At 41.1% G+C, this 12,966-nt stretch overlaps 1 protein-coding gene across 1 annotated transcript; it reads left to right on the top strand.

The window, feature by feature from the left end:
- Positions 1-7,318: 7,318 nt before the first annotated feature.
- On the top strand, positions 7,319-12,966 carry LOC142955448 (tubby-related protein 3-like). Its single transcript, XM_076096964.1, has 12 exons — positions 7,319-7,618; positions 7,724-7,840; positions 7,928-8,059; positions 10,748-10,867; positions 10,991-11,125; positions 11,200-11,282; positions 11,383-11,547; positions 11,656-11,768; positions 11,860-11,968; positions 12,091-12,189; positions 12,332-12,503; positions 12,833-12,966. Exons 1-12 carry the CDS (start codon positions 7,570-7,572, stop codon positions 12,964-12,966), a joined length of 1,428 nt encoding a protein of 475 aa, XP_075953079.1. The 5' UTR covers positions 7,319-7,569.

The raw sequence follows: 12,966 nt of genomic DNA on the forward strand, positions 1-12,966 counted from the left end.
GCAAGCTACAGCACTATTTCCTGGATACTTTGTCCTCCGTTTCAGAATGCGTGTCAAGCTCTCACGAGGCTCAGTGGTGCTTGTGTTACAGTTCGCACAAGGTTCTGGCTGCTTTTCTGTTCATGTGTGGCTCAGGGAATATCATCTGACCTTCCATGCTGCTCCCTTCCAGACACTTTAATGGCACTCCAAAAGTGCGTTTTATTTCTTTCGCCATGTTTTTCCTTGCAACATTTACTGAAAAGAATAATGCACTCAACCGTAGAACGTGCACAAAAGTAGGTTTGTGTTAACGCAACCCCATGGTTTCACATTGTATTCAAGCCTCCCTAGTGTTATTCTCATGTTACAAGGGTAAGCTCTCCCTCTCACTTTACTGTAAAGCCTCTCTGTGCAGGTATCACATGGAGGACCCAGATCTCTGAGCGCTGTGCACCACCAAGAGCAGGCCGGAAGGAGATCTGTTTGAAATAATACTTGTCAACACACATGCCCCCCCCCCCAGTGTGCCCAAAAGTTAAATAATGACAGGACTGTACAAACAGAAATCATGCAACAGCAAACATAATTTGAACTTTCCTCTCTGGTTGCTGCTCGACTACAAAGTTTTAGACGACTGTTGTCTGTACTTCACAAACCCACTGACCCTTCACACAGCTATCCACACAATCAGAAGGGTGTGAAGATCACGTGACCTATTGTAAGATGTGAAAACGATAAGAAACAACTGCTCATTCTCAGAGGTCGTTAAAATACAGTTCTCAGTAAACATACTGTACAAGGTTACAAGTTACATGCAGGGCACTGCCAAACACACTGAAAACATCACCCAGCTGTTTAGTACATAAAATATTATATGTAATTAGTCCATAAAGGCCCATACATCACAATGGGTGACAGTGTACTTGCATACGTGCATTCACTCACATGTCTGTATGCGTCTGCATCCATGTTGGTGTACTTTTGAGGATCGAGCTGCCTTTAACAGTCTCTGTGGATGAGCACCAGGGTCTAAGGTCTCCGTCTCTTCACTGGGACCGTCCAGCTGAGAGCCTGCTTCCAATATGACGCACGGACCCCCATCTCGTTTACCAGGCTTTGTGAGTGGGACTTTTTTAGCCGCGTCGTCACCATTCATACCTATACAACCATTGTGTTTCTAACAACAAGTTTGTTTTCAAGAACACAACGTTCGTCGTAGATCTATAGCCTTTTAATTTTGCTCTCAAAGTGCACCAAATTGATAAACTTTAAAATCCTACAAAAGGTAAAAAGAAAATGTATATACAGCCCTCACGTATTTCACTGGCCCTCCAATGTTTCTCTCTTATGGGTCAGAAAGGGCAAGCAATGCACAGCCATAATATGATCCCCTATTATGTTGCTGATAGGATTTTATTAACGAGGAACAAAGTGAGTGAAGGGATGTTCTCAATTTGCTCTTTATTAGATTCGGGACGTTGCTGCTCGAGCCTTCATGGGGAACTTTTTGTTTCACTGCTGTCTCCTATCTTCTTACCAAGCCAACCCTTCGGTCCAGTGAAAGCCACATGTGTACAAGTAAAGAGATAATTTTGTGTTGAGAGGCATAGAAACGTGATATCTTGGTCCCCGAGACAGCAGCAGAAACTTCTAATACAGTTAACAAAGTTGGAAACCCAGGGGGACCCTTCAGGGGGACTGTACTCACAAGTATAGGAGTCGTTTAGTTTCAGTGTTATGTTTATGTGCAGTTTAGATTAGACAGTTCACTTGACCAGCTTACAGAGAAAGTACAATTGTTAAGTTTTGTTTTTACCAAACTACATCCCATAACTAAACTGTATGAAGTACAGTTCTGAGGCCTTAAATGTGCAAATATTTAGGAAACCCTGGCCTAGTACAACTTCTTTTTTTCTTTTGTCATGTCAAGTAGCCATGCAAAATGGTTCAGACATGCATGCTCCCCAGAAGACTTTGGTCTTGTCATCTAGAGTCACCAACAGGTTAAAATTCCCCCTAGTTTAACAGCTCAGTGTATCAAAGGGTACCTCTAAAACAAATGACCGAATCAGCCTCTGTATTTTGAGATTGATACTTACATGCAGCATGCTGAAACAGTATAAATCAACAAAAGTACTTATCCACAAGGCATTCAAATTCATATTAACCCACTATATGCATGCTATAATAGCAAGAGTTTGAATACAATTATATACTATAGAAGGATTGGCAAGGTATTCCCGAGCTGCTCAGCTTTTCTGGCCGTCCAGCTGCCATCTTGAAATTTGTGTGCCCTTACAATGGCTGGCCAGTGGGTGGCAGTGTGTGTCATGATGCACTACGGTCCACTGTGGTGGCTGAGGTGCAACGGTGCCATCAAAACCGGTGCATATACAAGAAACGGATTTTGAATAGCTGTCCACTGTAGTGACAACAATATGCAAGATAAATTACTGTTAGAGAAGAGTTATTGACATTATCAACATTTCCAGTATCTTAGCTGACAAAGCTTATCGCTTATTAAAACTTAGCCAAGTCTGACAGGTCAGAGCTGAGCCTGACGAGCTTATTTTGAACTATTTTGATTCGGGCCTTCTCGCTAACGTCACCTTCAGGTCCCAATGTATGCCGTTTTAGGCACCAGTGTTTAAAGGTGCAAGAGCCGAGATTGTGATCATCTCGACTGCCTACCAACGGCTCTCAACATGTCAACGCCGAGCTGGCGGCTCATAGCTCACTGTGCTAACAGCGCTAACAGTGCAAACTACGGCAAAAGTGCTGAGAGAGGGAGACCAACTTCATCCTCCGATCATGTAGACATCACTCTACTATATCTTTACATAGCACATAGTTGTTTGCTGCTACATTAATGTTAAGAATATTTAATACAGCATCTTTAAGAATCTAAGAATAGTAAACCCTGTCTCTCCATTTTTCAGGATGTGACCTTGTTGAATCAACAGTTTGAGATTTGAGAGTTTCATTTTATCTTCAACCCAAGAGACTCCTGCCAAGCATCTCTCCATTTATAATGACTGGACGACACCTCCTGCCATTGTCTTCTGTTGCACCCCTCAACCTTCCTCGAACAATCCCTCCACTGGGGATAGACTCATTTAACCCAGACTTTCCTGTTTCGTCCGCATTGTTTGTCCTTCCTGAGATACGGGCCCGCTCTGAGTTGATGATTCACCTGGCTTTGCAGTGCCACCGGGTTCACGTCCTCAACAACGTGCTGTTTCAGCACTCAACCCATCGGGCGAACTAAAATATCATCGTCACACCGGCCCCTTTCTCAAACACAGGCCGCGCCACTGAAAGCTCTACCTTTTTATGTATTTAACATAATTCTTCCTGGTTTAGTGTTTGTACAACTGCTTTGAATGGTCCCCGTTTCACCGTGACTTTGATTAATGTGTTTCCCTTTCATTCAGGCTTATTGTTACAGTTGTTGGTGTAAGAGCTGCTTTTACGGCCTCTCCGGTATACTCCTGCTGCTTCTCGTCGCTTCTGCGGTGTTTACCATCTTGCTCGCTGTAATAAAACACATGTGACACGAAAGTGGATCGGAAAGGCAACGCATGGTGAGAAACACACTGTGGTTTCTGTCTCTTTAAGATCTCGATGGCTTCTCTGCTGCTTCCTTGAGGTCGCTGGCCTTCCTTAGGCCGCCTGCCAACTGCTATGTTACTGTCAAGAGTTTGCAGAAATGCCAGCAAAGCCATTAGTCTAGAGCCTTTTCAACAGTCAGCAGACTGGACAGCGTGAGCAGCACAGTGATGTGGAGAAACACAAGGCCCGGCCTTCTAAAACTACAACGCACATCGCTTTTCCTTCTGTATTTCCTATCACATGTGTTGTTGTTCACTTCATACTCTCCTCCAACTCCTCTTGTGAGCTCTGAGGCTGCAACCAGGCAGGACTGAGATAGAGTTTGAGGTTGTAGTGAACCACCTTTCACGACAGCAAACGGTGTTTTCTGAGCTGTTTTGGAATATTACTGTTGAAGCTTAGCCAGTCATGTACCTCCATGTGCCCCCTGGTGTCTCACAGCGGCTTCTGGCCTTGCTTTTCTCTTGTCTCTTGAGGCACAGCTGCATCTAGTGGTTGACTGAGGAAATCACACTTTTGTATCATCATCCTGCCATCCACTCACACTGTTTTTCACCTTTTTCTGCCTGAACTTTCCCAGCTTGTCTGGAATCCAAATATTGACATTTTAGCCATGAACCACATTTAATTTCAAGGCTATTTGTGCTTTGTTTAGTTACACACACCTAAATGAACACTTTACCGTTTTTATTTAACCTGAATCTGTTTTCCTTTCCCCCAGTATTTGTCTTTCTTGAGGAACCTCCACAGAAATGCTTACAGATGGTGAGTGGCTGATTACAGTAATCCCAGTTGAAGGGTCGGGCGTCCTGGTTGTGTGGCTGATGGGGGGGGGGGGACCTGTTGCTTTGTTAAAAAGCCTCTTAGAAGTCGGGTCATGTGACCCCTCTGTGGGCTACAGGGCGTGCATGGAGCCTTGTGGACATTCTCAAGCTGGATAGAGACAATCACACTGCTGCCAAGAAAAACCACAACATACGTGGTGAGGGATTGTTTTCATGCATGTTTTTTTATGTTCCTACTAATACATGCAGGTTGAAATGCAGTGGTTTGCGTTGGATGTTCTTCTGTCTGACGCCTGTTTCTCCTGTTTGCTCGTAAAGACCAAAACCTGGATGTGCTGTAACCTCTTTACACGTCAGCCATGCCCCTCCACCATCACATCGTGAAAGAGGCCTGGACGCAAGACGGGTATGTCAACATTAACGCACAACATCACACAACTTTGCAAATGTATGTGTTGTCCAAGCATTTTTCATATGAGGCCATGTATGCGTTGGATATGCTCCTCATATTACTCCTATCTGAAGCCCTGCGACTTTCTGAATGGTTATTACTGCTTGACCACACCCACTTTCCGCTGGAATAGCCAATAGTTCTAAACCAATAAATGTCACGGGAAAGCTCTACTTGTTGTTAGGCAGCCCTGCTTCAGAAAATCAATCAGCATCTTTTTTTTATTACAATCGATTAATTGTTTTTAAGCAAATAGGCCTAAAGTTCACATATTCCAGCCTCTCTATAAAGAAAAGATTTGCTGTTTTCTTTGTTTTATGGAATGAAATTAGGTATTGTTGATTGAATATGAATATTACCTTTTATGCAGCAAGCGATTAATCGATGACTCAAGAAAATTGACAGAAGAATTGACCTTTTCCTTTTCCGGAATCACACATGTGATCACATATAGCAAGTTAACGCCCTCCTTTACCTACATTAAGTATTCTATCGACACCAAAATGACACAATTTCTGTAAATAATGGAATTGTTGTGATAAACAACAACAGCTAAGTTACTATTATCATTACATTTCATTACTAACAAACACATTTCCTTTTGTCATTTGTCGTCTTTCGTTTGTGCCTCAGGGTTCATGAGCTTGAGGATTCTGCGCCGGCCCAGCAGCTGCAAGTTCAGGTAAATCTTTTATTTAAATGAGGCGGAAAAGACAAAAGGACAAACAACTTGTTACATGAGTATCCACGATGCAGACATGAGTTTTTGGTCTGTGGATAGTGGCCACGCATGATAAACACGTCCTCTCCCTCCTCCAGAGCCTTTGTTGGTTTCTCCCGTTGACGTGTTTCTACCGAGCAGATGGCGTTACACATAAATCCTATTAACAACTTTCTGCTGATGGAGACTCAGTGAATACAGGGCTTTCTTACTCTTTCATTATCTCCGCTGAGAAGCCTGCTTTTTTAATTTTCTAACCTACAAAGAAAAGCGGTGGTATAGAGCTGAAGCCAGAGGCCTCGCCATGTCTGCAGAGAAGGTAAAAGGGTGGGGTTGTGGTTTTGTAGATTCTTCTTTTATTAACTTTCAAATAGGATGTGATTACATGTGTCATGACATAACATTATATTTAGAGAGAGAGCCATGGGATAAATGTTACTTTTAATAAGAGTTGAATAACACTTTTACTTTTTTTCATACAACGATATTTATGTCTTTATTTATTTCAATATTTACAGTTGGACTACAAATGCAGAATTTAGACTTGGGGTACAAAGCATCCACGAGTTGATGTGTTCAGGTTGTGATGTAGAATACTTCAGTGCTCTATATCCGAAACAAAGACATTTAGAGGAATGATTATGTTGACAATATCTGACCCACATTCTGCTCCGTATGTGGCTCTGTAACATTTTTTTGTTGTCTTTGAAGGATTCTACAAAAAATGATCAATGTTCAATCGCTCCTTTGGGTAGAGTGAAAAATGGCATTTGACAACTTTAACACAACAATTCCTTACGATGTGACAAATGCCAAATGTGCTGCCATAAGTGTGAGTTGTGGATTGTGTGAGAACACAAATAGACGTCCATGTACATACATCTAATCGGATTACCTTTGCTGTCTCTGCTGTACGCAATCACACTGACCTCCTTCCCCGTGTCTCGGCTCAGTGACACGTTGTCCCTGTCCTCACACTTCTAACATGGATACATTCGATTATTTCATAAAAATCCTCATACAGACAAATACATGTAGGTGGACTAAGGTTCAGGGGTTTGAGCCCCTTTAGACTTCACCTTAAGCTTGTGTCTAGACGGCCAAGATGAAAGCTTATATAGCAGGCGATGAAGAAAGAAGAGCAACCTGGAGAGAAGGTTTTACATTTAGACAGAATATGCACAGAATACAGTTTATTTTAGAAACAGAATAACAGAAAGAGCTCTGAGAAAGATTCAATCGATACATTTTCTGACTCTCCTTGTATTTTTCTCAGTGGTTAACTCATTTATTCATACATCCTCCTCCCCGGCTGCACCTCATTGATTTCTTTCATAAAGTGATTGACCTGTCATTTTGTGTCCTCTAATATGTGTGATGTAAAGTGTGTTTTTTGATTCACTGTGATTGTGATGGATTTGTTTTCTTAGTAATCAGGAGGAGGCTTGAGCAAATTCCATTAAAAAGTTATGTAACTTGTTTTTTTGCATGTGTTACGAAACTGTGTTATCAAAGATGGTACTCATCATTGTTCCTACCTGTAGCTGCTCTTATTACTACATTCGCTGTGACACTATGAATGTCTTATTGCACTGATGTGAGGATATTCTTTATGATATTTAATGTGAACCATTGGAGAAAAAAAAAAAGAAGTTCTATGTTATACTAGAACAACTATATTAATAGCTGTAGAAGTTGTAACAATACAGTTCTTCTTTTCTTTGCTTTCGGCCCCTCGCTCCTCTGCACATCTGTCTTTGAAATGGTGAGTTATCATTATGAAGATCATTGAATGGATCTATTTTTCGAAGATATTTCCTTTTTTCCCCAGTTTTTATTTTGTCTCCAGTCCATGTCATCTTTTCTCTGCTCTCATGTCCTTCTTCCATGAGCCTCTAATCAGTTTATTTTTTATTTTTAAAGGAAATCTTTAGAAGCTAAAAAAGAAGAAAGAGGAGACAAATGGCACAACAGAAGCCAAGCAGACTGTGAAAGAAGCCAAGCCCAAAAAAACAAAGATGAAGAAACATGAAGATGTATCCGACGAGGAGAGTCCTGCCATCCAAAGTGAGGAACTTTAAAATGACTACGAAGAAAGCAGATACCAACGTCTCTATCTCTACTCTGATCCTACCACATTGGTTAACTGTTGTTTCCTTATCCACATTATAGATGGAAAGAAGGTGAAGAAAAAGAAACCAGAAAAAGATAAAGACGAACCAGAAAAGGAAAAAGAGAAAGAGAAAGAGCCAAAGAAGAAAGCCAAAAGTGCTCCAAAAAAGAAGAAAGGTACGTCATTGGTGGCATGTGAAAACCTGTGAGACGATTAATCAAATATGTTTTGGTTACTACTGAATATGTTTTACATCGCTGCAGGTTCAGGCTCCGATAACGACGACGACGATGACAATGATGAAGACACCTCCAAAAAAAAGGCTAAGAAAAAGACAACAAAGGACAGCTCTCCATCTACAACTTCTGCCAAAGAAAAGAAATCCAAATCTAAAGGTAAGGCAAGAAGCAGGAAAAGAGTTCTGTAAAGGCATTAGCAGCGTGATCTAAACAGCAGTTATGAGACCAGCCTAATGTTGTTAAGAGGATTAAATGATTTTATCGTGTAATGGAGAGTGAGTGGAAACACTGACTTCATAGCAGAGGCAACAAAACACTTTAATCAAGTGACTATCTCGCCCTGAAGCGATCAGCTGGGGAAAATATTGCTATAACGGTCAAATCCTGACAATCTTTTTAATTACTCTACTCTGCTTTAGTTAACAATGGACAAACAATGGTGTTTGACCAGACTCCTGTGGCCTTTTGTAACAATTTTACTGTGCAGGAGATCTGGAGAAAGTTATAGTTATTTTTCCAAATTGTTGAGTAGTAAAACGTAATTAGAAAACACCGATTTGCCAACAAACTTGCGAACTTATAACTCTGGCAAGGAATAATTGTGAACGTCTCAGTGAACCGTGAGGCTTTTTTCAGCTGAGATGTGAAGCCGTGGTTTTCTCCACTTTAGTGTCAGTTGGAGTTGAAAGAGGACTTAACGTTGTGCTACACACAGCGGCTGTTCTGTCGGGCCCAACAGCATTTCTTAAGCTCTTTACAATAAATTGCCATGAAATTTAGTACAGACATTCGTGGTCCCCAGAGGATGAGTTCTTCCCTGAGCTTTCCTCTAGCTCCACCACGAGGTTGATATTTGGTTTAATATCAATGTTTCCCATTAGGGGGAATGTTGATAACTTTGGTGATAACCTCTGAGTTTTCATCAACTGGCATCATCCCGGTCAACATTTTTAATTTGTCCAATACTTTGATTTATGACCAAATATCTTCCAAACTGATGACACGCCGGTCATGCTCAGCGGTTCTTTGTGTTTAGTGCTAATTACAAAATGTTAGCATGCTAACACGATAAACTGAGATGGTGAACATGGTCAACATTGAATCTGTTAAAAATCACCAACATTAGTATGTTAACATTAGCATTTAGCTCAAAGCAGTGCGGTGGCTCACGCGGTAACCTCTGGGTCTGAGAAGTGAAGCCAATGGGAAGTGCCTTCTTTCTAATTGTCATCTGGGGGCGACTTGCAAAAATACATCTCTTTGTATAGAAGTCTATGAGAAAATGACTCGACTTCTCACTTGATTTATTACCTCAGAAAACATTCTGAAGATGAGTTTGTGGTCTCAGTCACGAGTCCAAGTCTTCTCAATAGAGCTGGATGTTCCTTTAGTAATTTATGGTCCCATTTAGAGTAAATCGACCATAAAGCAGGGTCTGCTGTCGGGCGTTGTCCTGTCTGGGAGTTGTTTGTGTTTTCATTCCTACAACTTTTACCCTTTCACAGTGTTATTTGTAGTTCATGAAAGTTAATTGTAACATTTTGTTTGCCTAAAAATGTCTTATTCGGCGTTCAGTTGTACTTGGCTCCACCCTCTCGTTTCACTTCTGGTTGCAATAAACCAAGATGACCACGGCTAAAATGCCGAACTCGAGGCTTGAGCTAAAATCAACTGCTTATCAGTGCAGGGATACAACTTGATTGTCACTTCAACACTGCCTTACTACATGATAGAGCCCAGAGTGTTGCTGCTCTTTGCTATTACTGTGGTTGGATCGTCTCCAGAGCTTTTGCCTCTGAGCTGAACTTAACCTTTCTTCACTTCAGATCAGCCGTCAGTCATTTCAGTAATACTTGCTCCAACTTGAGCTTGTGGCTTCTTGCTACTTTTGTAGAGTAAAAGAAAGCCAGGTGCTCGAGTTTTTTGTCACCATGGAAATGGATTTTATTATATTAGAAGCCTATTTTATGGTAGCTATGGTAATATCTTTTTTATTAGTAAGTCTCTTTTACAATAACAGTATTTATGTTTGTGAATTATTGTGTTTTAGTCACTGTATATTTAGCTGAAGGTGAAAAAGTATGACTAGTTAACATTTAGACTAAACCAAGGCTATTTTAACCAGTGACTTGACATATTTTGAGAAATTAGTGCCAGGATTAAGTGCTTACCTAAGCAGATATTTAACCACATGTCTTCAATTCCTTAAGTCCATTTATCCCAAAACTATACAGGCACCACTTTGAGCAGCGATCAGTTAGCAAGTCAAGATATGAGTTGATGTTTGGGCAGATTCGTCTTTGAGGTTTAAAGAGTGAGCGTTGACAGTATCGTGAGTGTAATCGAGGTTTTGAGGACGCGAGTGAAGAATTTGTCATCTTTTGCCTCAATATCGTCCAAGTTAAGTGCTCTCTGTTATTTTCTACCCTGTGCACGTAAACACAGAGTGATAGCAGAGCAAATATCTGCCAGTGATGTCAGTCTACCTTCCAGTGTGCTTCATCAGCTTTCCCCTTGGTTTAAAACACTATGACCCAAACGTAAACCTAGCAGTCCGATGTGGGCCGGTCCTGGGGAAGTTTGAATCCCTCTCACTTTCTCAAGTGCTCAGAATTTTAGAAAACAGCAGGAAGAAACTGGGAGAGCAAATTTCAAACTGAGCACACACTGAATGCTGCTCTTACACTCCCGGTATCACTGTCTACTACACAAAGGAATGAGATTTACATTATTTGCCTTTGAAAAATAAAATAGATTAAATTCCTTAGTGCGTGCTCACATAATTCTTCATGTTTGGTATTGCATTCAAGGACGGATAACATCTTTTGAATTCTCAATTTTCAGAGGACAAAGACTCTGATGGAAAAGAAAAAAAGTCAAAGTCAAAGGAGAAAGACAAGAAGAAAGAACCAGCGTCAATGTTCCAGATAACTGAAGAAAAAGACTCAAAAAGCAAGAAGAAAGGTGATTACATGTTGAACTGTCAAAACGTTATGGTTGGCTCTTTCCTGAGCTGTTTAACCTTCTTAATTGTACAGTTCTCACAGATTTATGAAAATCCTATCTTGACGTGTGTCTCCTGAGCAGCTGCCAAATCAGACAGCGATGACAGTGAAGAGGAGACCAAGTCAACCAAATCCAAGAAGAAATCGGCCGCCGGCTCAGCATCCCTGTTCCAAACATCAGGAGACAAGGACAAAGAGAAGAAAACAAAGAAGAAAGGCATGTTTACCAGTACATTAATTCTACTTTTGAGTCACTGGCAAGTATCTAACTATCTTTGTTGTATATTTAAGCAAAGGCAGAAGAGAGCGATGATTCCGACTCAGAAAAGGAAGGAAAATCTAAGAAGAAAAAGGGCAAAGGGAAGAAGAAAAAGGTATCTCAAACCTCCCTTTAAATAAAAAAGACATTTTAGTGACAACATTTAACTTCAGTGTGACAGAGTAAGCTTGAACTTATTACTGCTCTTTGGCCAGGAGAGATCTCCGTCACCTGAGATTGAGTTTGACAACTTGGAGAAGTTTGTGATGGAGCCGGCTCCGCAGGGCGTGACCATCAAATGCAGAGTGACTCGAGACCAGAGAGGGATGGACAAGAGCCTCTACCCAACGTATTACCTTCACCTCGACAACGCAAAGAAGGTCAGACGATGAGGAGTCCCCGTGTGGACATTCAGGGATTTGTATACATCACATTGTTTTATTTTTAAAAAATCTAACTATACTCGTCTTCTCGTCTTTTCTTTGTAGATATTCCTGTTGGCCGGCAGGAAAAGAAAGAAATGCGCAACTTCAAATTACCTCATCTCCATTGATGCCACAGATTTATCAAGAGGTGGAGAGAATTTTGTCGGAAAGCTGAGGTACATCTCGAAAATCATTAATTACCTTCAAAAAGCAACGTACCAAATGTGTAAGGACTCTTTTACTTCTTTGTTTTTTTATATTGTCTAGGTCCAATTTAATGGGGACTAAGTTCACCGTATTTGACAACGCTCTGAATCCAGAGAGAGCTCTTCCAGACATGTCTAATGCACGGCAGGAGCTAGCAGGCATCATCTATGTAAGTTATTACACAGCTCATCAGAAATGATCTTCGGTGAATTAAATGAATACAGTTTAGGTGTACATTTGGTTTGAAAAAAAAAGTGGTACAATCCTGATTTTCCTCATTTCTGGCATCAGGAAACAAATGTCTTAGGAATGAAGGGACCCAGAAGGATGATGATTATCATTCCAGGAATGGACAAGAACAACGAGCGAGTACCTCTACGACCAAGAAATGTAAGAATTTCACTTTATTTGTATTGCTTGGAGTAGAACATAAAACGAACAGAATGACATACCGAACAGACCAGCTCACCGGGGTCTTACTGTGTGTTACAATTCATAATTTGGTATTCATGTTTTGTCCACATCCTCTCAGGATTGTGACGGCTTGTTGTCAAAGCACCAGAATAGAAGGACGGAAAATCTGATCGAGCTTCACAACAAGACGCCGGTGTGGAGTGACGAAACTGCATCTCATGTGCTCAACTTCAACGGCAGGGTCACCCAGGCCTCCATCAAGAACTTCCAGATAGTCCATAGCAAAGACTGTGAGTGTCCACAGTTTCTATCTGTCTGTCTTCACAACTAGATGTTAGTAGACCAAGAAATACAAAGAAAACAGCCAAGTCACAGAACCTCACAACGATTTAAAACCTTGTAAAATAACAAAGATTGATCAGGTGGATGTACTTCCTCTTTAGTTTTGTTTACTAAACCTAACCAAGTATTTGTGTGATTATTATTCTTGTGTCTGAGTTCGTTTTGATGTAACCAGTGATGTGCCTAAGTACAGCCTCACAGAGCTGCCGGCATGGCTGTGGACTCTCAGTCGTCTTACACTTGATATGATCCTGTAATAATTCCTTGCCTTTTTCAGTGGACTACATTGTGATGCAGTTTGGACGAATAGCGGATGACATTTTCACGCTGGACTTCAACTACCCGATGTGTGCCACGCAGGCCTTTGCCATCGCACTCTCCAGCTTTGACGGCAAAATCGCCTGCGAATAA

Source organism: Anarhichas minor, unplaced genomic scaffold (assembly GCF_050575085.1).
Source record: "Anarhichas minor isolate MPS153535 unplaced genomic scaffold, ASM5057508v1 ptg000023l, whole genome shotgun sequence".
In the NCBI taxonomy this organism is placed as follows: Eukaryota; Metazoa; Chordata; class Actinopteri; order Perciformes; family Anarhichadidae; genus Anarhichas; species Anarhichas minor.